The 27,962-nt window shown below is 51.5% G+C and overlaps 2 protein-coding genes and 1 pseudogene across 4 annotated transcripts; 1 reads left to right on the forward strand and 2 right to left on the reverse strand.

The window, feature by feature from the left end:
• LOC301115 (adenylate kinase isoenzyme 5) lies at positions 1-9,226 on the forward strand (annotated as a pseudogene). The gene is given in 6 exon segments (NR_185086.1): positions 1-187; positions 923-1,122; positions 2,979-3,092; positions 7,379-7,573; positions 8,073-8,195; positions 9,013-9,226. The product of NR_185086.1 is annotated as an adenylate kinase isoenzyme 5 (transcript).
• On the reverse strand, positions 8,916-18,882 carry Khsrp (KH-type splicing regulatory protein). 2 transcript variants are annotated; one of them, XM_087564677.1, is made up of 19 exons: positions 18,529-18,882; positions 16,352-16,448; positions 15,805-15,843; positions 15,665-15,704; positions 14,721-14,770; positions 14,495-14,566; positions 13,723-13,780; positions 13,365-13,539; positions 13,182-13,280; positions 12,854-12,952; positions 12,664-12,766; positions 12,126-12,371; positions 11,890-12,050; positions 11,705-11,814; positions 11,387-11,475; positions 11,100-11,300; positions 10,946-11,023; positions 10,701-10,861; positions 8,916-9,710 (listed from the first exon to the last, which is right to left on the reverse strand). In XM_087564677.1, exons 1-19 carry the CDS (start codon positions 18,778-18,780, stop codon positions 9,675-9,677), a joined length of 2,166 nt encoding a protein of 721 aa, XP_087420803.1. In that variant the 5' UTR covers positions 18,781-18,882; the 3' UTR covers positions 8,916-9,674.
• Positions 18,883-20,170: 1,288 nt separating this feature from the next.
• Slc25a41 (solute carrier family 25, member 41) lies at positions 20,171-27,876 on the reverse strand. Its single transcript, NM_001106874.1, is given in 7 exon segments — positions 20,171-20,586; positions 21,091-21,238; positions 21,839-22,006; positions 24,833-24,940; positions 25,049-25,201; positions 26,241-26,396; positions 27,791-27,876. Coding segments are annotated over 7 exon segments (939 nt in total). The 5' UTR covers positions 27,809-27,876; the 3' UTR covers positions 20,171-20,398.
• Between the last annotated feature and the right edge of the window lie 86 nt (positions 27,877-27,962).

Raw genomic sequence — 27,962 nt, forward strand, 5'->3', positions numbered from 1 at the left:
TTTGTGTCCTGGAGTCAGGGGATCCCGAGGATCTTGCAAAATGAGTCCCTTGTGACGTAAAGCGGAGCCGAGGAGTCGTTGCAGGGCAGAGACCCGGCCCCGGCGTACCCCAGCATTGCGGGCGGGATGGGTCTGTGCGAGTCCACGCTGCCCCAGCTGGGCAGAGCTTTACGGCCCCAGGAGAAGGGTAACAACATGGGGTAGTTGGTCTACATGAGGCAACGGAAGGGGGCGGTGGGCAGGTATCCCACCACCTGATTGTGCACACCAACCCTTGCACGACAGGAACGCATCTGCACATGCTCCCACCCCACCATTGGTTGATGCCTTTGGAATATAACTTGAGTAGAGGAGCCAGTGTCAGAGATGGAAAGTACAATTCTCGGGGGAGGAATCAGAAAAAGGGAGCCTGTGGGACTCATAGGAGTTGGGACCCTCAGAGGGTCAAGGGTGGTACAGACATTGAACCTGAGAAGGATGAGATATGGTGATTCCATGTTAGTCTTTACAGAACCATAAACAACTGACTCCACTGATGTATCTAGTAGCGGAGACATTCATTTCTTCACTTTCGGGGAGCGCACCGTGAGTTACAAAGGCTGGTTAGGAAGACTAAAGGGAGTCAAAAAGGACAAAGAACAAAGAACCATGACTGTGAAGGAGAGGAAAGGGTTGTGTGACTAGAGGCACAAGCAGGCAGGATAGAAAGGACCGCATGGTGGGTGGAGCAGGGTGCTATTGGGTGGGTTTGAGGGCCTTCCTCTTTCATTATCTGTAAAATGGGTTGATGGAGTCAGTAAGGCACTTCATGGAGGTCTGTGCAAAAGGCCGGTGGCCTGCTCAACAGAGGGAGCCTTCAGTGTGAGGCCAGGATCTCTTATAGACTCGTACTAGTACCCACTTTCTTCCCTGAACACCATAGACATCCTGAGGTATCCTCTGATCATCTTTGTGGTGGGGGGGCCTGGCTGCGGGAAAGGGACCCAGTGCAGAAACATGGCTATGAAATACGGCTTCTACCACGTGGAGCTGGGCCAGCTGCTGCGGGAGGAGGCTCAGAGAAGCACCCAGAGGGGCCGGCAGATCCGGGACATCATGCAGCAGGGACTCCTGGTACCCACGGTGAGCGTTCACAGGAGACAGGGGCATGGCCGGACAGGGTGTTCTGGCCCAGCCACTCACTGCCTTGCTGCATTAACACTGTTCTTATCTGACAATGCTATGACGATATAAGGGTTAAGGACACTGGCTGCTCCTCCCCAACCTGGGTTTGATTCCCAGCACCCAAATAACAGTTCACAACTATCCGTCAACTCTATTTCCAGGGTTTCTGGCTTCTGAGGGCTCTGCATACACTCACACATGTGTACAGACATACATACAAGCACTCACACAAATAAAACAAGCAAACAAACAAAAAAAAAAAAGCCACTGGCCTAGCATGCTCAAAAATCCTGGGTCCCATCCCCAGCCATGCAGAAACTGGGTACATGCTGGGCAACCAGTCCTCGGGAGGCGAAGTCAGGAGGATGAGGAGTTCTAAGGCATCCTTTATTACATATACAGTTCAGCCCGTGCCAGGGGCCAAAGATGGCAGCCAAGCCTCACAGCCTGAATTGACTCCTGTGAATGGCACATGCACCACCCTTCCCCAGCTAGATAAATAATATAGAGATCTAATAACTGTTTTTTAGATCTAATAAACTTATAAGAGTCTACCCATCCACCACACACACACACACACACACACACACACACACACACACACACACACAAAAGATTCTAGCCTGGACTATGTCATGGGGGAGGGGTGACAAAGGAGGGAGGGAAGAAGAAAGTCACGTGAAGTGGCAAACACCTGTTGTCCCCAAATCCGGGAGGCTGAGGCAGGAAGATGGGGAATTTAAGGTCAGCCTGGGTTACATAGACCCTAAGTACATAAATTACTTAAACAAATCAGCTTCTGTACCCATAAACTGCACACCCGCATATCCAACGGACTCTACCAAAAATACCCAGGAAGCACATTGCTGAGCAGGGATACGCTTCCTCCCCTACACAGCAAAGTATAGCCATTTACCTAGCATTAGACTGATGGCGTGTCAGGTAATGTAAGCTATCTGATGGGCAGAGTGGGGCAAGCCTGTGTCCCAGGACGCTGGAAGCAGTAAGTTCAGTTCCAGGTCACTAGACTTGAAAGCACACCTTTCATCCCAACACTGGGGAGGCGGAGGCAAGAGGATATATGAGTTTAAGGATGAGCCTGGCTATGTGAGACTCTGTCTCTAAAACAGAGTATTAGGAGTCTGTGAGTCTCGTTCAGAGAACAAGGGTTTACCTAGCATTTGTGAGGTCTTGGGCTCAGTATATGGGTGTAAAGGGGTTGGGGGAAAGGAAAGAGAAAAGAGCCAAGCACTCAGGAGGCAGATACAGGGGAGTCTCTGAATTCAGGGCCAGCTCGGGCTCCATGCCTAGTTGCTGGGGAGGTGACTAGCTGTTACCCGAGACTAAGTGCTCTGTAGACACGAGTTCAGTTCCCAGGTGGCTCACAATGGCCTGTAGATCCAGCTCCAGGGGATCCTACTTCTTTGGCCTCTGGGGCACCTGCTTGCACCTGAACATATCTACACACAGACAGACATACAATCAGAAGTAACTTCAAATTATTATTTTAGATACATTTATTCTATATTTACATGTATGTGAGTACAGTGTAGCTGCCTTTAGACACACCAGAAGAGGGAATTGTGTGCATCACAGATGGTTGTGGTTACTGGGAGTTGAACTCAGGACCTTTAGAAGAGCAGTCAGTGCTCTTAACCTCTGTGCCATCTCTCCAGCCCCCAAATTATTTTTAAAAGCATGTAAGGAGAGAGGGAGTCAGCGATTGTCCTACAGGAGGGCCAAACTGAATGACCTTCATAGCCCTTGGCCTCTTTGGAGGGGCAGATTCTGAGTCCATGCCCTTTCCTTCCCAGGGTCTCATTCTGGACATGGTCAGTGACAACTTGTTGTCTTATCCAAAGAGCCGCGGCTTTCTCGTCGATGGCTTCCCCAGAGAGCTGGAACAGGCCAAAGAGTTTGAGCGGATTGTGAGTGACCATGATCCCCCCCAGAGGCAAGAGCCATTCGGGGGGGTGTGCTACCTGAGTGGAGGTTCCAGACCAACCTCTCTCCACTCTCCATAAGACCCTAGTGGATGGATATAAGAGGACCTGTGGCTGGGAGATAGAGCCTTCCTTCCTCTCCTCCTTCCTCTCTTGATCCCCACCCCCATTTCCCGCTTCCTTCAGATTTCATATATCCTAGGCTGGTCTCAAATCCCTTAACAGAAGAGAGGCTGACCTTGAACTCTTATTCTTCCTGCCTCTCTCTGGGGTGCTGAGATGGTAAGGTTGTGCCACCACACCTAGTTTATATGCTGAGGATGGAAGTCAGGGCTTCAGGCATGCTGGGTGAGCCCTCTACCCAACGTGCTCTGCCCAGCCTGCACATGCGACTTGGAGGTATATGCTGGTCACCCCAGCACTGGGATCCTGTGAGGCAGGAGGATTGTGATTTCTGGGCCAGCCTAAGCTACATTTGGAGTTCAGCTGGGAATTCCATAAAAAGAATTCCTGTCTCAAACAATACAAACTGAACAAGGCCCTCGTGCTGGCTGACCTCTGGCTGCCATACTCCCAAACACATGCAGGAAGAAATTGGGTTGCTGATGGTGCAAACCTATGGAAGATTCCAGAGGGTGAATTTATCCGTGGAGAGTGTTGCCAATGGGCTTAGGAAGCATTCACACTGCTGTTGCCATGGGGATGTGCAGGACCCACGTTACCAAGCCAGGAGGGTTTATGGGAGAGCTGTGCTGCAGAAGCTGACACCCCCCTCCCGCCTTGTTTAAATATTAGTCACAATTTCTTAAAATGTGAAACTGTGTAACCCAAAAGGAAGTGTGGGCTGGGAGTCAGGATGGAGTAGTAGCCTCAGTCCCAGAATGTTTCATGTAGCCCAGGCTAGCCTCCATCTGATGCTGGGACAATAGAAGTGAGACAGCACTGGCTGGCTGGCTTCTCTGTGTTTTGTGCTGTTTCTGGAGACAGTGTCTCTCTATGTAGCCAGGCTGACCTGGAAGTCCCTGCAATACTCCTGAATGCTAAGAACACAGGCACACATCACCACAGAAGTCTGGACAGATAACAGTTAATTCCTTGCTTTTTGTTTGTTTGTTCTTTTCTTTTTTAAAGTTATTTATTTATTTATTTATTTATTTATTTATTTAATGCATGTGAGTACACTGTTGCTATTTTCAGACACACCAGAGGGCAATGGATCCCATTACAGATGTTTGTGAGCCACCATGTGGTTGCTAAGAATTGAACTCAGGACTGAGTTAACCACTGAGACCTCTGCAACCCCAGTTCCTTGCTTTTTTGATATTTCAATTTATGCATGTGAGCATCTTGCCTGTATATATGTATGTCTATACAGACATGCCTTGTGCCCTTTAAGGTGTAGGTATGAACATGGCATCGGAACCCTGAAACTGGACTTAGGATAGTTGTGAGCCATTATGTGTATGCTGGGACTCAGATGTAGGTCCTCTCCAAGAACAAGTACTCTATCACCAAATCTTGCAGCAGCCCTAACTGTGAACTCTGTATGTGGGTACATGGCAGCACTATAAGATACCCACACAGAATTTTTTTTTTGAGACAGGGTTTTTTTTGTGTGTGTGTGTAGCTCTGGCTCTAGAACTCAAACTCAGGAATCCACCTGCCTTTGCTTTCTAGTGCTGGCATTAAAGGCATGTGCCACCACTGCTTAGCTGATATTTTGTTTTTGAAGTGAGGGTCTGGGGGTGTGGTTCAGGGATGCAGTCTGTGGACACTGCTTTCTTGGATTGTGAGATGCACATGGATAGCTAGCCCTGGCTCCTGACCAGTCCCATATCCAAACATGTAATGAAGCTCGGACTAAAAGCAGTGGGTGGAGCCTGCTAGAGTTTGCAACAGGTAATGGGGCTCATGTCCAGGCCTGAGGAGATGAGTTTGAGTCCTGAACCCACATGCTAGAAGGAGAACTGACACCTGCAGGGTGTTCTCTACCTCCACACATGCACCAACATGTCATAACATGTGTGTGACATGGACAGAGTAAATACATGTAGGTAAATATATGTAGGGAAGAAATTGGCCCATACTGAACACACACAAACTCGCTTTGACAATAAGGTTTTCTGAGTTATCTACAGGCGAAGTGTGGAGAATGAGGGCAGTTACGGAACGGGCATCGGGCGGATTCTCTTATTTAGGATGCCTGGACCTGTAGACCATTAAGGAAGTAGTGGTTAGGAGGAGACAGCTGCCTGCCAGCATGGAGCCTGCGCTCTTCATTCGGTGGGGGATGTACAGAGCAAGCATCTTCATAGAAAAAGGGCTGGACAGCAGCAATCCACCTTTAATTCCCTGGATTCAGGAGGCAGAGGCAGGTGGATCTCTGACTTTAAGACCAGCCTGGTCCACAAAGTTCTAGGACAGCTAGAGCTACACAGAGAAGACTCCCTGTCTCAAAATAAGATGGAAAAAAAGAGGGAGAAAGTGGCTGGAAAGATGACCCAGTAGTTGCGAGCACTCAATGATCTTCCAGAAGACCTGAGTTCAGTTTCCAGCGCCCACTTGTGTCGCTCCACGGGCACCCCCTGCTTTTGGCCTCTGTGGGCACTAGCACTCTGGGACTGCACACATGTGCAGCAGGTAAAAGTGCTGCTAAGCCTGACAACCCTGAGTTCTGTCCCTGGGATCCCCCTAAATATGGACAAGAGCAGACTTCCACAAAGTCGTACTTTGAATTTCACACAGGCCTCCCCCTTCCACTAATAGATGAAATACCAAAACCAAACATGCACATGTGACTGTGGGAGGGTCAGTGGGAAAGGGAAAGGCCAGTGGAGGGGCAGGGGGAGAAAGAACCTTCAGGCTCTACACATGCATTACCCACCACTGCAAATCAAGCCTCAGGTTGGGTGGGACTAGGCTCAGAGGATAGAGTATTCACCTCCCATATTTGATGGGCTCATCCCCAGGGCTTAGAAGTGTAAAAGTGAAAACCCACTTGTGTTAGCTCAAGGCTGTAGGGTAAGGGACTTTGGTGGTGTCCCTGATCCCACTGGAAGCAAGAAACCAAGCATGGTGGTGCATACCCGTCATCCCAGAACTGAAACTAGGGAGTTGGAGGATCAGGGTTTCAGGGTCATCCTGTGCTACATAGGGAATTCAAGGACAGCCGGGGCTTCATAAGACCCTGTCTAAAGAACAACAGGGTAAGACAGCATACACATGGTTAATGGGCACCTGGGAAACAGAGCCAGGTGGATCTGAGCTCCAGGCCAGCCTGGTCTTTATGACTAGTTTCAGGGAAGTATAGTGAGACCCTATCAAAAAAAATGGAAATAAAAAGATTTATGGCATTAGCACACAGGGCGTTGAGGCAGCAGGAGTGTTTGAGGCTAGATTTCAGTATATAATATGATCTGGTCTCTAAATAATAGTAAATAAAATAGTGGGGCTGTGCACACCTGTAACTCACTCCAGCATCTGGCATCAGAGGCAGGAGGATGAGGAGTTCCATGACAGCTAGACTCTGACTCAAAAAGTAACCCAAGGGATACAGGGTATGGCTAGGTTAGCAAAGTGCTAACCCTACAAGTGTGTGAGCCTGAGTTCCATCCCCAGAGCCACACAGCAAGCTGGGTGTGGTATATATGCTTGATCTGAGCTCTTGAATGGGGGAGACGGGATCTCTGGAGCTCACTGGTTAGACAGCCTTGTCTACTTGTAGTTTCAGGCCAGTGAGAGACTGCCTCAAAAACGAGGTTGCAGGCTGGGGAGATGGCTCAGCAGTCAAGAGCATCTATTGTATTAGGCATGGTGGCATTCACCTTCAATCCAAGCACTGGGGAGGAGGCAGGCACTATCTCAAAAAACAAACAAACAAAACCCCCCAAACACACACATGCACACATACACACAAACACACACCCCACCCCATTAGTAGCTCTGTAGACCAGACTGGGTTTTGAACTCAGAGAGATCTTCCTGCCTCTGCCTCCGCAGTGCTGGGATTTAAAGGAACGAGCCAACTATACTTTGCTCAAAAGTGTTTAAAAGTTGTACATTGCTGGTTGTAGAGGACATGAGTTCAGTTTCTTAGCATCCATGTAGGCGACTCACTAGGGTTCCCAGGGACCTGATATCCTCTTCTGGCCTCCATGAGTGCACACATAGGCACTTAAAATAGACCAGAGGCCTGATGTCTCCCCAGCCTCATGGTCTCTTGGGAAAGGATACAAGGCTCTCTCCTCAGGGTTCTGTTGGTTGCTGCCTAGGTGGGCAGGGCCCCCAACATAGTCATAGTGTTTGACTGCTCCATGGAGACCATGGTGCGCAGAGTGCTACGACGAGGACAGGTGGAGCACCGGGCAGATGATTCAGAGCTGGCCATCCGCAAGCGCCTAGAGACACACTACACCCTATGTGAGCCCGTCCTGACCTTTTACCAGCAAAAGAACCTTCTGAGAAATGTGGGTACCCAGAAGTGAGCCCCAAGCCCCATTTAGTGAACTTGGGGTCTTCAACTTTCTCCAGTATGAAAGGGGGGAGGGGGATTCCCTCTCCTTAGGGCGGCACAGACTGAGGCCTCACGGAGTCCAGGATAGCCTTGAATTCATTTAACCCTCTAAACTCAGTCTCCCAAGCTCTAGGATAACAGGTGTGAGCTAGTGAATGAGCTTCCAGTTTCTGAAGCTACAATGGGGTCCCTAACTGACACCTGAATAGCTATGAAGCCCTGGAACTTTGGTGGTGTCCTCATCCCTATGGGAAGCAAGCATGGGGGACTGTGCATTCTGTTCTCTGGACCCAGGGGATCTCCATGGCTCACCCCCGCCCCACCCCCATACCCACTGTCACAGGACATGGAATGGCACTCAATACAGCAAACCTGCTTGTATCAGGACTTGCATCGAGGGGGCTGAACATAGCTCTTGCCATGGGCTGCATATTTGATGTCTTCTCCCTTAGATATTAGCTGAAGGAGCCCCTGAAAGCATCTTCGCCAAGTGCTGTTCAGTCATTGAGAGTCTGCAGTGAGCTAGGTAGGACTGGGCCAACATCTCGCCTACCCTTCTCCACAGCAGACAGCAGGTGAGTCCTTGGTGCTACGAGGATCCCTATGGGCAGACAGGTACCTAGCACAGCTGGAGGGAAACCAACCTCACCCAGAAGTGGCAGCTGCCACTGCATCCTGTGGACTCTGGTTATTATAGCAAGGCATGGCAGTTTGAAGGCAGCTTTGGAGCATAGGATCCCTGCTGGTCCACAAGCCTCCCATCTGGCTGGGGCTACTAATAAGCATAGCACGTTGGCTTTGGGACTACTAGCACTTTACACCTGCTATGCCTGGTCGCAACCCTGGTTGATTTTGATCACAGAAGGGAACCCCTGGCACTGTCTACTTTGTCCTGGGTATCACTCACGCAGGACTGTGTATGACTAAGTCATACACACAGTCAGGCCTGTGCCCCCAATGGGATGCTTCCACGAGGCAGCACTTAGTGACGAGTGTGGCCACATCCATGGGAACATGAACTCCAGGGACCCTCCTCAGTGCCTGGTTCCTCAGGTCCCAAAGGGAAAGTGCAGAGACAGCTGGGCAGGTCTCCCCAAAATATAGGTGGTTTCAGGGACTGCACCACAATCCACCCTCCACCCCATTCACTGAAGAGGGAGGTCAGGAAAGCACTGCTGTCCTCTACAAAATTCCCACACCCTCTCATCATCAGGGTCATGCTTAGAGACCTAGGAAAAGCAGCACACATTTGCAGGGGAGGGGAGACAGACAGACCACAGCCAGCAAGACACAGGGAGGTTTTGTTACCATTTATTTGTGAAGTTAAAAACGAGCGATAAAAAGTAAAAACTGCCATACAATTTTTTTGTTTTGTTCTCATTTTTTTCTCAGTTTATCTCATCTTCAACAGATGACAACGTACCAGGCCAGTCCTGGGGTTGGGGTGGGTATAGGGAGGAGCCAGGGGAGAGCGGGGCGGGAAGAGAGAGAGAGAGAGAGAGACAGAGAGAGATGGGCAGGGACAGGAGGGGCCTGTGACACCCACACCTGGTCCAAGGAATGTTCCAACTCTAACTAAAAGAAAAAAAAAAAGAAAAAAAAAAAACCGAAAAAAAAAAAAAAAGATAGCAAGAGTGACTTTCTTTCCTTTTAAAAAGTTTATTTAAAAACAATAGGGCCCCGGACAATAGGGAGATAGTGAATCACTTCCCTCAGAGGGTGGGCTCAAAGGCTGGGGGATAAAGATTTATATATTTCTATATATATATCATTTTATAGGTTTTGTTCTGCTCTTTGTGATTTAATTTTTACATTTTTTCTCTTTTTTTTGGCAGAGGTTAAATTCTCGCTATTTTCTAAGGCTGGCTCAACATGAAGGATCCCGATTTTGGAAAGGAAAAAGATGTGAGACACACAGAATGAGAGAGGGCGCCTCAGCATGAAGGGGATCCTTGCACCCTAGGCAGCCGTTGTTCTCTCACCAAACCAATCAAATATAGAAACCAATAAAAAGAAACCCCCAAATGGAACAAAAATGAAGGGAAAAAATATTTTCACAGATGAAGTTCATATCCATTTGCTTCAGTTGCCTGCAGAGAGGGAGAGACAGGAATGGTCATGGCAGGAGGGCGGCCTGGCTACAAGAGGCTGCGACTCCAGGCAGTGGGCCAAGAGGCCGAGCCCAAGCCCCCACAGGCTAAGCAGGGGGCTGTGACTGTCTGTCTTGGGGACTCCACTAGTCAGACTGCTCCTTGGTGGAGAAACAGGAGAAAGGAGGAGGAAGAGGAGGAGGAGTCTGCAGCAGAAGCCAGAGGTGTGGAAGAGGGCACACGGGAGAAGTGCCAGGAGGGAGGGGGACAGAGGAGGGAGGCGGCGGCTGGGCGTCACAACATTCAGACCATGGTGTCCCCACAACACCCCTGTGAGGTAGGTTGGAAGGTGGCAACTATCGTCATGCCCACTTCACAGACAAGACCGGGACACAGAGGCAAGCACACCAGAGGTGGCCTCGCCAGACAGGAGGGCCCAGTGGGCTCCCCTCACATCCCAGCAGAGCCAGGGCCGCCTGCAACACGCAATTACTTGAACATGGGGGATATAAAGATGGTGGCTTAAAAAAAAAAAAAAAAAAAAAAAAGAATAAAAAAGAACAAAACCCAAAATAGTGATGCTGAGACGGGGAAAAAAAATAGACATTTTCTTCCCAAGTGGCCAGATTTTGAGCGAGCGGGTTCAGCAACCGGCATGGTACCCAGCACAGTCCCCACTTCCTGCCCCCACCCGGGACACCCCAGCAGTTCAGAGTTCCACCTTTGCGGCCGGTGCCCCCAGCACCCGACAACGTCGCACCAACAGTGGCTACCGGAGAAGCCTCTTCAGTGAGCCTCTGCACCCATCGAGCGCTTCCCAGCGGCGGGGCTGCGGGGCTCTGGGAGACTCTGGCCACGAGCCCGAGGCTGGCATCAAGGGCACACCCCGCAGGGGAAAGGGTTTCCGGCGCTACCCACTAAGGCAGGATGGACGGTGGCCGGGGGTTGGAAGGAGAAAGGAGGAGGAGGAGGGTGGCAGTTCCCACTTGCCTGCTGCTGTCCCTGCTGGGTGGGAGGTGGCTGTGGGCCACCAGGGCCTGGGGTCTGTCCGTAGTAAGCAGCCTGCTGTCTGTAATACTCAGCCCAGGCGGCACTGTAGTCAGGCTGGGAGCCAGGGGGTGCTCCAGGACCCCCACCAGTGGCCACTTGTGCTGTGGGCACAGAGAGGATAATGAGTGGCTGTCAGAAGGACCTCCCCAGCCAGGATCCCCACCTGTCCCCACCCAGCAGCTTACCTTGCTTCTTGTAGTACTCCTCCCAGGCCTTGGTGTAATCCTGCTGTGGGGGCGCCCCAGGCTGCTGGGGCTGCTGGCCTGAGGAACAGGGTAGTGTGTCAGTGAAGCTGGACCCTGTGTAGGATACCCCACTGCTCCCTAGCACTGAACTTACCAATTTTTTTGTAATACTCTTCCCAAGCCTTGGTATAGTCTGATTGGCCAGTAGGTGGAGGCTGGGGGGGCTCCCCTTGCGCAGGTGGGGCTGCAGGGGCTGGGGCAGGGCCTGGCACGGGGCCTGGGGGTTGCTGGTAGTAGTGGGAGTAGTAGGCGGCCCAGGCAGCATTAGGGTCTGTAGCTGCTGCTGCAGCTTTGTCTAAAGGAAGAGATGTTGGTTGAGCAAAGGCACAGTAGTTGGCTTGGTGTCACTCCCCAAACTTCCTATGTGGTATTGACACTTACTTGGGTCATGAGGGGCAGGTGGTTGCCACTGGGGGTAGGTATTGCCCCAGCCCTGAGGCGGGTACTGGTGAGGAGGGGGACCACCAGCACTGCAGGGGAGGAGAGAAGTGGCCATGAGAACTGGTTCAAGGATGTGAAAATAGAAATCCTTACCAACTCCCAAGAAAGCTGGGGCTGACATAGAACCAAGGTCAAAGGCAGTGGAGTCTCATGGCACCTATCACAGTGGGCTGCATATAGCCCAGTGAAAAAGGGCCTGTCCCTTTTTTTCCAGGTCCCACAACACTAAACGCAACCCAGGAGCAAAGGAGTACTCACTGTGGTGGTGCCCCTGGAGGCCCCTGGTTGAAGGGTCCAGGGTTGAAAGGCCCCATGGGTCCAGCAGGGCCTGGTCCCCCAGGGCCTGGTCCAACTGGGCAGAGGGGACCCTAAGGGAAAAAGTGGCAGCTACAGTGAGCAATCCAACGGGGAGAGGGCACCTTCACCAGCACCTGGGAACGTACCTCTATCTTCTCCTCAATGAGCTGCTTTGCATGGTCAATCTGCTGAGGTGAGCCCCGGATGACAAATAACTTGAAATTGGGGTCTCCATTGGGCGGCAGCTGCCGAGATATTTCCACAAAGGCGCCTGTCTGCTGGTTAATGGCCTTCACGTTCTCCCCACCTGTGGGACCACGGTTAGTGAAAGGCTGGCAGGTGCAGAGCCAGGCAGGGAAAGGGCAGAGCCTCAGGGACTCACCTCGGCCAATGACCAGCCCACATTTATGGGTAGGAATGGAGAAAGTCATCTCCCCTCCAGGAGGGCCCCAGTTGCCTTGGCCCCGGCCCCGGCCCCGGCCTCCAGGGGGCATGCCAGGGGCCCCTGGAGGACCTGGGGGCCCACTCCGAAGACTCTGGAGGAGGTCATTGATGATCCGGGCTGCATGCTCACACCGATCTGGAGGCCCCATGATGTGAGCAATCTTCTCAGGGCCGGTCCCGTCATCTAAAACCAAGAACAGATACTACTCAAAGAAAAGCTAAGTACCCCGAGAGATCAGCAACTCTGATTTGCTGCCTCCATGTGAACAAGCAGAAGTCCTATTCCTCAGAACACATCTATCTACTCAGAGTTAACAGCTTGAGCATCCTCCCACCTTCAAGGTCCACAGAACTAAGCAATCTTAGAGACTGGTTCCAGAAAAACAACTGACAGGATCTAGGCACCAAACCTCTGCAGGCACTGAGGGCCTGCAAGAGGTGGGGGTAGCACCAGCACCTGGGCACTCCTCCCTCACCTTGCTTGAACTGGATGCGCACACCAGCATCATTCTGGATCTTCTTGATCATCTCTCCACTCCGGCCAATGACCACACCAACCGAATGCCGGGGTACAGGCACCTGGGAGGCCAGGAGGCACAGTCACCTGGTGTGCCCCTACCTCTGCCCTGCTCCCAGCTGCCCACTCCCTGGAGTGCTTGCACTCACATCGATGCCTCCGCCAACCCGAGATCCGTATTCATTGCGGTCCCCAAAGCCACCCTGGTCACGTTCTCGCAGGATGTCCATCACCATCTCACAGGCTTGCTGTGAACATACCACACTGAGCAGTGACAACAGGCAAGTGTGCTGCCACTGCACCCACCTCCTGGCACCTGCACCCCGTGGAGCTGCAAAATGCCTTAAGAGGGCTATTCATCCAGGGCAAGAAGCTGAAGGGCTTAGGGAGTTTGGGGGGTGGCTGCTGCTGGCAATAGCCAGGCAAGGCTGGATGGACAGTGAAGCCTTCTGGAATCCATGCTTCCTGGGAGCTCACCTGTACTTTGTATGGGTCCCCAATAATCCGCAGCGGCTTGTCCACATTTGTGTTCTGGGAGCCGTCCTGAATTAAAATCATCTTCACCCCAGCCCGCTCCTGCAATGTAAGTGCCTGTCAGAGGCAATCTCAGGGGCACTGGAGATGTGGGGGACTAGTGCTTCGGCCTGTGCCAACACACACCTGCAGCTGCTTGATGGTCTCTCCACCCTTGCCAATGACCAGGCCAGCCTTGCCAGCAGGGATCATGATCTCCTGCACTGTGCCATTCTGACCCCCGTTGGCGTTGTCATGGAACTGTCCTGGGGGGCCTCCACGGCCCCGAGACACAATGTCATCCAGCATCATCTTTGCCTTTCTGGGAAGATAACAGGGCGGCACACCCAGCTCAGATGAGTTATCTGATGGATGCCAAGGACCTGGGGCTGTTGGAGACTGAGGGGGAGGGGGGCAAATGGTCCACAAAGATCTAGGGAGAAATGTGGTGGGAAGGACAGACAGGTGTCACTAACTCCTGCAGGAAACCCAGCTGGGGACTTACTGGACAGACTCTGGTGCTCCAGTCAGGGACACACTGCGCTCAGGGAGGCCGCCACTATCTGCAGAGAAGAAGAGGGGCTCAGTGCAGAGGGGCTGCTGCAGTAGGGACAGGAAACTTCCAGAGCAGCCTGCAGCCCTCTCCTACAAATCACGCCCCCCCCCCCCCCCCCCCGCCATGAGACACTAGAAGATTGCTTCTTTAAAGCCCAGGGGGAAGACAGAACTTAGCAGGGAGAAACACAGAGTGCCACATCCTCCTAGCACCCAGAGGTCAAGGCAAGAGGATAGTGAGGGAGAAGGGGGAGACTCCAGAAATCAGCTCAGGATTACTCCTAACAGCATCCAGGACCGCAGCTCAAATCTAAAGGAAGCTCCCATGCACATGCTCCACATGAGCAGACACAAGCAGCCTGAGATCCTGCCTGCCACCTGGAAAGTGGTGCCTCCACGCCCAGGCCGACACCTCCAGACTACCCCAAATGCAGAATGGATAAAACAAGGGCAGGGACACGGATCAGGGAGCAAAGGTGCTCACCACTAACCTGATAATCTAAGTTCAATATCTGGGTTCTATATAATGGGGGGAGAGCTAACCTCTGACCTCCATGTGTGTATCATGACATGTGCACACCCCCAACTCACACATAAAAAAATAAATATAGTAGAAATATCGCCACTGTGGCACCTGGAGCGGTACTGCTGCAGGAAGTATTACCCAGCAGAGCCAGCTTCGCCCTGGGGTCCCAGGCAACTTTACAAATGGAGGGCCATACCTGGTGAGATCTGAACTTTGCAGCCTGAGTCCTGCTGGATTTTGTTTATCTGCTCACCACCTCTGCCAATGACTGGATGAAAGAAAAGAAAGGTGAAGGCTAAGTAAGGACACACAGACCAAGGCCCCCACCAGTTGTCCCTTGGACACTATCACACAGAAATCCCTTGGCCAGAGGCAGCCGGGGCTCTCAGGTCTCCACCCTCATCAAGGAAACCCACACTCACTCAAGCCCACCATGCCGTCCGGAACCCTATACTCTTCTGTCATTGAGGTCCTGTGGGAAGAGACACTCAACATCAGCCTCCAGCTAGAGGAAAAACCACACAGCTTTCCTTGGAAATAAAGGCCTGGTAGCCCTTTGAAGCTCCAGGTCTTTGCTGCACATACTGCTACTACACAAGGGCAATGGCTTCAGGGCCAGAGTCTAGAAATGACCCACTGCAATCCCATTTCCTCGGGTAAGAACACTTGAATTTGGTTTTGGAAAACATTTATAGCTCAGCTCAGGCTGGCTTTGAATTTTTTTTTTTCCAGAGCTGGGGACCGAACCCAGGGCTCTACCACTGAGCCAAATCCCCAACCCCCTGGCTTTGAATTTCTGACCCCCTGCCTTAACCTCCCATGCGGTAAGATGGTAGATGTGTATCGTTTTGCCTGTTTTTTTGTTTTTTTGTTTGTTTGTTTTGAGGCAGGGTATTTGGGAGGGAATACAGGATGAGTGCTCTATTGCCTGAGTTATGTACGGCTTCTCTACCTTGCACATTTTATACCACACTGACAGTCCACATACCAGTAAAAAGGAGGCTTGTCACATAGTTCATCTCATTCTCTAGTTAGTGTCCCTTGTATTTCATGAATTACAGACTCATTCAAAGAAAACAAGTGGCCCATCTCAACAGCCCAATCACATTTATCCCAGGCCATCTGAGGCAGCCAGACAGCAGCATACTCCACAGGTTCTAATCCCCCTGGGAGCATCTGACCACTCATAGCCAGTGCTAAACCATGTTGCTACAATGGCTACAATCCACACCCCCACACCGTTCACAGAGCACACTCATGGACACAAGTGCACCCCTTTCCCCACCCTCCATCATCCCCTGGCCCCAGAGACACCTCTATGCCAGCCCCTAAAACAGAGTCAGCAGGAGGCCAATAAACAGCTTACCTGGGGGGAGGATGGATGGGTCCCAGCTGAGAACCAATTGCTAGGAAGAGAGATTCAAAGCAGAGTCTAGCTTAGTATCTATTTGGGCTCCCCGACCCCAACCCATGATGCCCCTGCTTGCATACACCCAGTGGACTTACAATCTCCCTGGGAAGCCAGTTTCTTGCTGTCTGGCTGGTCTGTGGATGAGAGACTCTGTCAGATGTGACACTACCCACCTGCAACACCTCAACCCCAAGCTGGTGCGGCATGTTCTAGGCACAGTCACCACCAGTTCCACATGACAGCCAAGATGGAGAGTTAGAAGGTGCTGGCTCAGAAAGGGGCAACATGCCCAAGTCATTCACTACCTCAGAGTGATAAAGTTCACTTTTAATACACAAACATTAGTAACAACACAGGGTCCTTCCAGACTAGAGTTAGACTTGCCCAGGAAACAAATGCCCTGCTTAAGAGCTACTTTGTGCCCTGTGTCAGTCTCTCACAAGGAAGGAGCAATCTTCAGAACCTACTACTCTCCCCTGTCACAATCGACCTGTCCTTCTCTCAGCTACCTGATACTTAAGGTGGCAGATGGAACAAAAAGCTGGGCTGGCTCCCCTGTCTTGAAACCCCAATGGGACAAAAAGTGCTACTCTCAGCTCTAAGCCCGCCACCGCCACCGCCACCGCCACCGCCACGAGTTACCTCCATCTTCCAGCTGTCTCTTTTGGCCCCCAAAACCGAAATCAGGAGTGTTGTTATTCACGGTGGTAGCAGCATCACCTCCGATTTTGGCTGCAATCTAGGGTGAGGTAGAAGTACAGACGAGTTACCATCTCAAGTAACCCTTAAATTCATCTCTAGCCTTGGCTCCCCCTGATTTTGAGGAGTGTGGGCATAGATACTCTGGAAGCTTTTATGAATGTGTCCCAAGTTTTCTAAGAATTGAAAGTTCCCTGTCCCCATTATGGTCAAGACCTGTGCCCAAAAGCAGTTCTAAGTACAAAGAGAACAACCTAAGGAGGACAGGGATTCCTGGATCACCTCCCACAAGTGACCTGGACAGCAAACAGGACTTCAGGGTGGTCCTTCCAATTCTCCTGTTTCTTACCCTGGACATCTTTACAAAAACATCCTGAGACGGCCAAGCTTCTACCTTCAAGGCACCTGACATCCCCATATGACCAAAACAAAAGCCCCTTTGGGGCACACTCGGAGTTTCAAGTGCATAGAGAACATATTCATTATCACCCTTAAGCCAGCAAACACATCCCAAATCCTGAACTCAGGATCTGGCCTACTCCATTATAAAAACAAAAAAAAGTGTGCTACCCTTGACAGGGAGGGTCACCTCAACTGACAGCACTCACTCACCCATGGGAAGCTGCCTCTTAATCAAGACATTTTGGGGGATGACCAGAAAAAAGGCACTCTACAGCCCACCCCACCTCGGAGGAAGGGAGAGATAATAATGAAGAGGGCAGTAATCCAATGGCTCCTCCCTAGGTGGGAGGAGACAGTCCTTAGCCCAAAGGCCTTGGGACAACCCCTGGATACCAGCATCTGGGGTAAGCCTAGCCCATCCAACTTTCTGAACAGACCTGAGTGCGGTTGTGAGCAAAGCTGAGCTAGGTCAAACCAGCACATAACACTTCTATATACTGTCATCAAAACAAGTCATGTTCCCAGAGGACAGCAATTTTTTGGAATTCAAACAGTAAAAAGCAGGTCCCCTGTCCACCTTCCCCACCTTACTCCAAAGCCCAGGCTCTTTAACAAAGGGTCCTCTCTTCACCATCAAGATCCAACAGAAAGGACTTCTCACCACCCCTCACTAAATCCCTTCCTAGAGAAGGAACAGAAATGGGATGGACTGGGGGGCCTGTTTTGAAAACAGGAATAACTGTGCAAAGTAAGAGCCTCTAAAAGGTAGTTGCTGAAAGTCTGGGAGGGTGCAAATATGTGCTAAGATAGGTCCTCCAGGGGGTTGGGGATTTAGCTCAGTGGTAGAGCGCTTACCTAGGAAGCACAAGGCCCTGGGTTCGGTCCCCAGCTCCGAAAAAAAGAACCAAAAAAAAAAAAAAAAAAGATAGGTCCTCCACTTTCTAAGTATATGCTCAAACTCAGTCCCTGTGCAAACCTAGAACTCAGTCTTGGGAGCTAGTATTTCTGAGCCCTTATGTCTCTGAATGATGGTCTTCTAGCATCCTGCATTGCAACTTTTACAAACCCCGAGAGGCTCTTGGGGACCCTAAGATTCCAAGGGTTCAAAAAGGGGGTCTCACAGCATCTCTGACCCCATCTTTCACGAACTCAGGAATAGCTCTTACACCTGCCTCAATTTCCAAGACCCCTTGAGTCCTAACGGGGTGCTTTAGTACAAACCCAGGAGTGATTCTTGGGGACACCCTCTTGACATTCAAGCTCAAACCTTTGAAAAACCAGGAGACCTCTCCAAATCACAAACACTCTCTGACTTTAGAGTGGTCCTCATAATACAAGCCCTTATGTCCTGAATGGAAATAACGGGTGCAAGCTTGGGGGTGGCTCTTGGGGACACGGTCCCAGACTACAACCTTTGTGGGTCTAGTACACCCAGGAATAAAATCCTGGGAACTCCAAGGATTTAACTGCAACCCTCAGGGACCCCAAAGGCTGCAAGCCCTGGTATCGTAAGAGGACTGGTCCAGTGCAAAGTCTAGTTTTTTCGGAGATCCCCCTTCAGCGCACCCTTAACTCCACGCAAGCAGGGGGTCACCCGCACACAGTGACGGTCCCAGACTCCCAGCCCCGAGCCCGTCGCCCACATGACCCTCCCGCGACCCCGCGCGCGCCGCCGCCCCCCTCCCCCGCGCGCGCACGCGCCCTCGCGGCCCCCTCACCTGGCGGGCCCGCTGCACGGCGTCGGCGAAGGCGTCCTTGCGTATCCCCGGACCGCCGCCACCCGGAGGCTGCGAAGGGCCCCCGGACGCGCCTCCTCCACCCGGGCCGCCGCCGCCAGGGCCTCCGCCGCCCCGGTCTCCCGCACCCGGCGGGCCCGGCGGAGGGCCTCCTCCCGCACCCGCGGCTCCTCCTCCTCCGCCAGCGGGAGGCGGCGGGCCGGGCGGGGGACCTCCGGTGCTGTAGTCCGACATGGTGCGGCGGGGACGGGCCTGGCGCGGAGGCTTCAAGCTGAGGAGGCGGCGGCGGCTCAACGCGGGAACAAGGCCTCGCTCCACACGGCCGCGGAGCACGATGGGAAGCCAGCGGCTGGGAAGGCGACGCGAGGGGGGGGAAGGGGCACCTCCTCCCGCCGCCGGCTTGACGGACGGCGCGGAACAGCCAGTAGGATACGGCTGTCGCTCTACATCCACCAATCCTGGGTCGTAAATCCGGGTGACCAGTCAGAGTTCCGGAAGACACAGGGGGCGGGAAGCACGATGTGACTGACGACTATAAAACTCAATAAACCGAGGGCTGCTAGCTCTGGGCGGGCAATTGGAATTCACGCGAGAAGTCAGGAGGCCCAATGAAGCGTGAGTTCCCCATTCTCGGGCGGCTCTAGGGTAAGAGTGATGGCTCTGGTCTGTCACGTGGACATATGGGCGGGGCTTATGAAAGCTCTCTCGGATGAGCTGGGCGGGCGCTTGGCGAGATAGTCGTAAAAACCAGCTAATGAATACACTTAGGAGGCGGTGCTTGTCAAGATTGGCAGTCATTTAACCCAGTCCCTAAAGCGTTTTGGATGATGCGCTTGGATTTGGACCTGATGACTTTTCTCAGAATCCGTGCCCCTCTGACTTCGGAGCCAATGGCTGAGCGACAAGAGCAAGCGTTCAATGATTGACCCCTCCATGGACAAATGGCAGCAACGGAAGTAATAGTGCCCTGTTTTGATGAGAGTCAGTGAAAGCTCATCTGCATTGGGGTGGAACCGCTACCAGACGGCAAGAGCGGATTAGTGGGAGCAGAAGTGAATGGCAGGGGATGTGGGAGGTGGTAATCTGCTGCTGGAACTATGGGCTGACCTTAAGTCAGCGCCCCAGTGGCCTGGCTTGGGGAGGCCTTGCACGTGGTCTGCTCGAAACCTTGGGGGTCGGTGTTTCTATAGGTTTGTAGGTGGCCCGAAATTGGGCGAAGCACCCAGGGATATATCCTGAAATTTTCTTCATACCTAGAGCCTTCAACTTCCAAGACCCATGGCACCAACTCCTCAAAACTTCAAGCCTATTCTCAACCTTGACCCTGTACCCCCACAAGGGTCCAAGCCTCCTGTCCCCATCCCTGGATTCAGAAGGGGTTCCAAGTTCCCACAGGGATCCAAATTTACATTTACCACCCTGGACCCAAGAATACCTTTACAGGGGTTCAAGACTTCTATCCCAGCCTGGATGCAAAAATCTCAGGTCCCCTTGATCCCCAGGTCGTCAGGATGGGAATTGAACCTAGGATCTCATAAATGCTAGGCAAGCACTCTGAACTATACCATACACTCCTATTCTCCCAGCTCCGCACCCAGAGCCAGCTAATCCCAGACACAGGCATCCAAAACTACCTTTATTCCATGTCTGCGTCTTCTCTTGGAGAAGCCTGCAAAAACCAGGCTGGAATCCCACCTCAGACTATATCCCTGCTGGAGGGACTCACAGCACTCTTCTAACCCTAGTCCTGGATGGTTTTTGCAAACCAAAATGGCTTTAAAGCCTGAGCCTTGGAGTGCTTTTTGAGACTCAGGAACTCAGAGTCTTCCATTCTCTTCTTGTTCGGGGCAGATCATCTGCTCAGGACTTGTACACCCAGGGTTTTCTTCATGGCCTCATACACCAGGTAGCTGATGCCGCCTGCTGGCAACACCTTCAGTAATGTGGGTGTCATGCCTCTGTATAGCCCAGGCCAGCCCTGCTGGTTCAGTATCCTCTTGAAGACTCCCAGCATGGTGGGGTTGGAGCCCTCCACAGTGTCTGGGGATAGACAAAGACAAGTTCAGCACTGGGTATGACCTGACATGTCACAGCAAAGGATCTGAGTCACACTTGGAGAGAATTTAGTAGAGATCATTCGGTTATTGTTACATATGTATGTATTGTGAGATGGTATCTTGTGGTACAGATTGGCTTAGAACTCCATATGTAGCTGAGGCTGGCTTTGAACTCTTGATCCCCTTGCCTCTACCTCCTGCTGGAATAACAACACTCCTACACCCAGTTTACATGGTACTGGGGATTGAGCCCATGCATATTAGGCACACTTTGTACCTTGAGCCCCAGCCTCAAGGTAGCTGAAGCTATGTTAATTTGAGGGGTAGGATTAGATTGGGGGTCAGCATGAGCTTCGGTGGGTTCAGTACTTAGCAAAGGTGTTTCAGATGGGTTATAGAGGAAGTTGGTGGGAAGGGTGAGAAAATTCAGAGAGCTGGAATAAGGCAAGGAACAGGTATGTGCATTGGTTCCTGGAGCCAGGCTGACCTTGTGCCTGCATCCTTGTGCGCACCAAAGTCAGTGGGTAACTGGCCATCTGACCACAGGTCGTGGACAGTGTTACAGACGACAGGCTGACGAGGCCACTGGGGTCCTTCATGTCCCTGCCCGACTTCTGCCACAAGCACCGGAGTAGCTGCAAAAGGAGGCAAGAGTGCTCTCGATAAGGACTGAGTCAAGATAGGCATGGTGGCACACACCTCTAATCCCTCTACTATTGAATCTGCTAGTGAGTCTCTAAGTTCAGGGACAGCCAAAGCTACACACTAAGATCCTGTCTCAAAATCAAAACCATCTGGGAATGCATGATGGCGCACACCTTTAATCTCAGCACTGGGAGACAGAGGCTGGAAGATCTCTTTAAGTTTGTGGCTAGCCTCATGTACATACTGAGTTCTAGTTCAGACAAGGATACATAGTAAGACCGTCTTAAAAAACAACAGGCCTTGGATCTCTGAGTAAGAGAGCAGCCTGGTCTATAGAGCAGTTTCAGGACAGTCAGGGCTATACACAGAAACCCTGTCTGGGGGTTGAGGTACTAAACAAAAACAGTGCGCTGGAGAGATATCTCCCCAGTAAAAAGCATTTATTTGTTGCACTTGCAGAAGACCCAAGTTCAGTTCCCAGCACCCAAATGCTGGCTTAAATAACCTAAAAGACAAGATTTAAGAGAAGGAACAGGGGGAAAACTACAGGCTGATCTGAAGCCACTGTTCTCTGCTCTGGAGACACACACCTCATAAACAGCCAGGTCAGTACAAGCGTAGGGTATGATGCCCAACATGTTGGGCAGGTAGCCTCGGTAGAGGGCTCGGGTGCCGTCCCGCTCCAAGATCTGCCTGGCACAGTCCAGAAGCCCTTTGTACTGCCCGGTGAAGCGAAGGGTCAGTCGAGTCTTGAGTACCTGGGGCGGGAGGAGTCCATTTGGTTAGACACTCTCTGCCAGGCCTGTCACCCTAGCCTGGCACTTGTAGGTGGAGATATTGTCAAGGGTTCAGTTGTGCATATGCAGCATGAGATAGGCCACCTATGTGGAGAAGAGAGAGCCTTATGAGAGTGCACCAGCCAGGTTCTTCTCACTGTCACATAATACCTGTGGCTGTTGAGCTTTTTAAAGAAGATTAAATCCAGGTTTTCTGCTAACACACCCATCATCTCAATACTAGGGAGGCTGGAGCAAGAGGATCACAAACTTCAAGCCAACCTGAGCTACATAGCAAGACCCTTTCACAAACAAAACAAAACAAACCCAGTAAGTTGAGGCTTTGGCTCTTTGGTAGAGGGTGTACCTAGACAAAGCCTTGAGTCTCATCCAAGCACCCCATAATCTGGGTGTGGTGGCACGCACCTGTAATCTAAGCACCCAAACGTAGAAATGGGAAGTTTAAAGTCATTCTGTTATATAAGGAGAGTTCCAGTCCAGCCTTGGCTATAATAAAACCCTGCCCTGCACCTTCTTTTGAGATTACTATGTGGCCCTGGCTAGCCTGGAACCCACTATGAAGAAAGATCAGGCTAACTTCAAACTCTGACAGATTATCCTGCCTCTGTCTCCAGAGTGCTGGGATTGAAGACACATCCCATCACCTTACCAAGCCTGAAAAAATGTCTTAACAACAACAACAACAAAAAAAAAAACCAACAAGGGTTGGGGATTTAGCTCAGTGGTAGCGCTTGCCTAGCAAGCTCAAGGCCCTGGGTTCGGTCCCCAGCTCCAAAAAAAAAGAAAAAAAAAAAAAGAAAAAAAAAACAACAAAAATATGCTGGTAGTGGTGGTGCACACCTTTGATTCCAGCGCTAGGGAGACAGAGGCCACCCCAGTCTGGTCTACAGACTGAGTGCCAGGACAGCCAGGGCTACACAAAGAAACCGGTCTGGTGGGGAAGCAGAATCCAATCATTCCTTCTAATTGTAATTATTTTCCAGGGCCCAACCGAATTTCCACTCTGTGTTTGCCTCTAGTTCACTATGTAGCTGAGGAGGATTGAGAGGTCAAGATCATCTTGACATAAATAGTGAGTTCAAGGCCAGCTTGAGCTACGTGAGACTTACTTCAAAAACAGAAGAGGCCCATGAGATGCCTCAACGAGTTAAGGAGTTTGGTCCAAGCTTGATGACCCGAGTTTGATCTTGGGACCCACCTCGTAACTCCAGCTCCTGGGGATCTGATGGTCTCTTCTGACCTCTGTAGGCATTGCATGCACATATACAAGTGGACATACCAAAAAATTCATAAAAACCAACACAAGCGTGACAGGATGCAGTTCAGTGGTTGAGTACTAGCCTACCATGTACAGAACCTTGGACTTAAACCTTCATCAGTGCTCCTGCCCCCCAAGAAAAGAGACACCCTGCATGCACACACACACACACACACACACACACACACACACACACACACACACACAGAGAGAGAGAGAGAGAGAGAGAGAGAGAGAGAGAACCAGAAATAAAAACTTAACTTCTGAAATACAAAAATGTCTCCAAAATTTTCTTCAACTCACAGACATGCTCCTGCCTCTGCCTCTGGAGTGCTGGACTTAGGGGTGTGGTTACCCTGCCTGACTGAAAACCTACAAGTCAAACAGGAAGCTGGGAAGGCAGTCTTTGAGGCAAGGGACTGGAGAGGTGGGTGGTGTTGGGGGCTGTAAATCTTGGGACACACACATCTTCACGCATCTGTCACAGCCTGAGAAAAAGGACACAAAGCTCACTAAGCTATGCCCTGCACTGGTAGAAAAGGCGGCCTTGGGAGGTCACACTGCAGAGATCCTGGCAAACTGTGGGGAGAGCTAGGGCTGACTGGGAACTTCTACTTGACTTTGGACAGCTTCTGTAAAAGTAGATTGTGCTGGGTGTGCACACCTGGAGGCAGGGGGATCAGGAATTTAGGGTCATTTTGGCTACATGGTGTGATTAAGGTCAGCCTGGGCTACACTTTTTAAGAAACAAACAAAACAAAAACAAAGAAAACAAACAAAGAAAAAAAAACAGGGCTGGAGAGATGGCTCAGTGGTTAAGAGCACTGACTGCTCTTCTAGAGGTTCTGAGTTCAAATCCCAGCAACCACATGGTGGCTCACAACAATTTGTAACTCCAGTTTCAGGGGATCCAGTGACCTCTTCTGGCCTCCATGAACACCAGACACGCACATGGTGCACAGACATACATGCAGGCAAAGTATCCACACACATAAAATAGTACATTTTTTTTTTTTTTTGGTTCTTTTTTTCGGAGCTGGGGACCGAACCCAGGGCCTTGTGCTTCCTAGGCAAGCGCTCTACCACTGAGCTAAATCCCCAGCCCCTTAAAATAGTACATTTTAAAAAGAAAAAGTAAGGCTGAGTCATGGCTTTAATCCCGGCACCCTGGAGGCAGAGGCAGGCAAATCTCTGAGTTCGAAGCCAGCCTAGTCTACAGAGCCTGTTCCAGGACAGCCAGAGTTAAATAAAGAAACCCAGTCTCAGGGGAACAAAACTAAACAAAACAAAATACCAACAACAGCACCCGCCGAGGGGAAGGGCAGAAGGGTGGAGGAAGGTGAGGAGAGAGCAAGGAGCAAGGAAGGGGAGAGAGAAGTGAAAGGAAGGGCAGAGAGGAGCTTGAGACCAAGGTGGAAAAGGGGGGAGGAGGGATGTAAACGGTGGGAGAAGAAGGAGGGGAGCAATAAAAGGAGGAGGTAAGGGGTGCCCCAGACCAGCCCTGGCACCCCCGGGTGCTTCTGCCTTACCTCCATGGGATTGATGAGTGTCTGGGAGATAGCCACAGCCAGGGAGCCTGCGACCACCCGTTCCTGGAAGGACGGGGATGTGTGCACACCGTAGAAGAAATTCCTGGACTGCAGGAGGAGTGGGTGTGAGAGAATAGCCTGCCACTGTGCGTCGGGGGCGGGTGGAGGGGTGGCTTGCACTCTCAGGGCTTGATCTGTGGTAAAACCCAGGCTCACCTGCTCAAAGACAGAGAACTTGATAGCGTACTCCGGGGCGATCTTGAGCACGTTTATACCATTGCCCCGCCAGAGTGAGCGGATACCGCCCTCCTGGACCAGGCTCCGCAGGCCACTCAGCAGGTGCCTGAAGTTACTTTTGGAGGAGTATACCTGGGGAGGAAGAGGGGGCTGCAGCCCTGAGAGCCAACCAGGTGTCCTCCTCAAGCCCCTTACCTAAGGGGGATTCTAGGCGGGTGCTCCACCCTGACCACGCCCCCAGCCCCTCACTGGGGGGTTCCACCCCTGAGCCATCCCTAGCCCTCTTTTTATTTTATATTTTGAGAAGTCACTAAAATTGTCTGAGCTGGTCTTGAAGTGGAGATCCTCCGGCTTCAGCCCCGGGAATAGCTTGGGCATCAGAGGCTTGTGCGACTAGGTAGATCCATTTATTTAGTCTTCACATTTCCCTAAAGACCTCCACTGTAGCCAGGTCTGGCAAGGCTGGTCTGTGATCTCAACTATTTAGGAGAGCGAGTCAGGAATATTGTAGTTCAAGTCCTTTCTGAACTATCTGGGCTACTTACTGAGATGCCTGGAAGTCAAATGTGACAAGAAGGCGACTGGTGGGACAGCTATTGCTTAGAGCACTGGGCTGGTGGCTGGAAAGATGGCTCAGGGGGCAAGAGGAGCTCTTGCCGAGGAAGCTGGTCTGTTCCCAGCTCCCACGCAGTGGCTCCCAACCGTCGTAACTCCAGTTTAGTGGGATCCACCGCCCTCTTCTGGCCTCCAGTAGCACTACATGTACACAGTGCACAGATGTGCAGTCAAAAACATATAAAACAAAAACATTTTTTTTTCAAAAGAAAGGAGGTCTGGGAACCTTGCTTAGCTGTGAATGCTTCTCTGGTATGCATGAAGCCTTGGGGTCCATCTTCAGTTTCTTCCACTCCCAGCAAATACCTCAAAGACACCACCTACAACCCACAGATCTCCAAACCTTTCTACCTAGTCTCCTGTTAGCCTCTGTGCCTGGAGTTCTCTAAGCCTAACCCCAACATGACTACTTCCTGTCCCCATCTTCCGCAACTTCAGCCTCAGCAACAACTTTTTGAGGGCTCTGTGTCTAGTTCCAATCCATCTTGAGTTCCATCAATTCCATCTCTCTCCATCTGTATTGTCCCTGCAAAGGGTCCCAGCCCCGTGGACAAACCTGCATGTACACCCTAGCTCTGTCCAGAGGTGCTGTCCCTGTGCGAGACACTGCCCCAGCCATGGCTCCGGAGAGCAGAAACTTCCACAGGGTCCCCTTGTTTTCCTCTTCCAAGACATCCCCAGGAACCATCAGCTGCTCTCCTGTGTCCAGAACCTGCAAGAACAATGGCCACTTGGCCACAGTGGGCCTTAAAGGAGCTCTCCCCCTCTGGAGTCCCCGCTGCTCGTTTGCTGTCTCGATGTGGACATCTTTGGAGGGGGTGATTAGGTGGCTTTGGTTTTTTGTTTGTTTTGTGGTAGGGTCTCACTGTGTAGGTCTGGATGTCCTGGGACACAGTGGAGACCAGGCTGGTCTCCAACTCACAGAAATCTGTCTGCCTCCACCTCCCAAGAGTTGGGATTAAGAGGCCACCACCACGCAGCTGGTTTCTGTCTTTCTTAATAATTTACTTTTTGTTTGTGTGTGAAAGTATCCAAGGGGACCAGAAGAAGACATTGGATTCAATGCATCTGGGGTTACAGATGGTTGTGGGCCACCATGTGGGTGCTGGGGGCTGAGTTCTTGTCTGCTGTAAGAACTCTTAACTGCTCCAGTGTGGTTTCAATTGTGTGCACAAACTGTGTGTGTGTGTGTGTGTGTGTGTGTGTGTGTGTGTGCGCACGAGTGTACTCATGTGAGTGTGTGTAGGGATATGTGTGACTGTGTGTGTGTCCGAGAGAGTGCATGCATGTGAGTGTGTGTGTGGTGGTATGTGGGACTGTGTGTGAGAGAGGACATGTATGTTTGTAGTGGTATGTGTCTGTATGTGTGAGTGCCTTCCTGTACCACTCTCTACCTTACCTGTTGAGGCAGAGTCCCTCATTTGAGCCCAGAGGCTCACCAGTTCATTTGGCCCAGCCAGCCAGCTTGCTCCCCTATCTCTGTCTTACCTCTGGACTGTTGGGGTTACAGGTGTCTGTCAGGCCTGTCTAGCATTTACACAGGTTCTAGGGACCTGAAGTCTGGCCTTGTGCTTCTGGAGTGTCAGGCCCTTTATCTCCTCAGCCATCTCCTTTAATCTAGCCTCCCTCTCTCCTCTCCACCCCACTTTAAGACAGGGTCTCAAGTAGCCCAGACTGGTCTCTAACTCACTAAACAGTTGAGGATGACTTCGAACTTTTGATGTCTTGCCTGCAGCCTCCTGAGTGCCGGGGTAACAGGTATGAAGCACCACATGGTCTCACACATGGTCTCAGTGTAGGCTATTCTACTCTGCCTGGAGGGAGAAGGTGTTCCATACCATAAGGGCCTCGAAGCTGTTTCCCTTTGCTTCAGCTTGCGCCAACTCACTCTCCAGACTTACCTGCTGTAATAGAGAATGCTCAGGGTTGTTCTGACCCATGTGTCCAAACATACTCACATATGTGTGTGCACCCTGGGTTCCAGGCTTCAGATAGTGCTGGGGTAGGGTGGAGACGGGTGGGGGTGGGGCAGGGTAGAGCTTTCCTAAATAAGGCCTTGGCCCTCTTAAGCAAGGTCTGGATCCTTGAACAAGGGTCCGGAGTTACCTCCAGATGGACTCCCATAGTTGCCGCCTGAAGGATTAGGCTCCCAGTCTCAGCGTTTCCTGGAGCGTCTATCCAGTTCCCAGTTGAGAGTGGCTGGTTATCTGGCCTTGTGATTTTAGGGGCAGGGGGATGGATGAGGTCACAAAAGTGCTTGTGAGCTCACTAGCATGAT

Source organism: Rattus norvegicus, chromosome 9, assembly GCF_021556685.1.
Source record: "Rattus norvegicus strain SHRSP/BbbUtx chromosome 9, alternate assembly SHRSP_T2T, whole genome shotgun sequence".
NCBI lineage: Eukaryota > Metazoa > Chordata > Mammalia > Rodentia > Muridae > Rattus > Rattus norvegicus.

Bases quoted from the DNA above. Each gene is read 5' to 3' on its own strand.
- Khsrp (XM_087564677.1), bottom strand. From the start codon at position 18,780: ATGTCGGACTACAGCACCGGAGGTCCCCCGCCCGGCCCGCCGCCTCCC. The intron at 13,540-13,722 runs GTAAGTCCCCAG...TTATCTTCCCAG, and splicing joins GGAGCACCAGAGTCTGTCCA to AAAGGCAAAGATGATGCTGG. The intron at 9,711-10,700 runs GCAAGTGGGAAC...CCCTCTCTGCAG, and splicing joins CCCAGCAGGGACAGCAGCAG to GCAACTGAAGCAAATGGATA.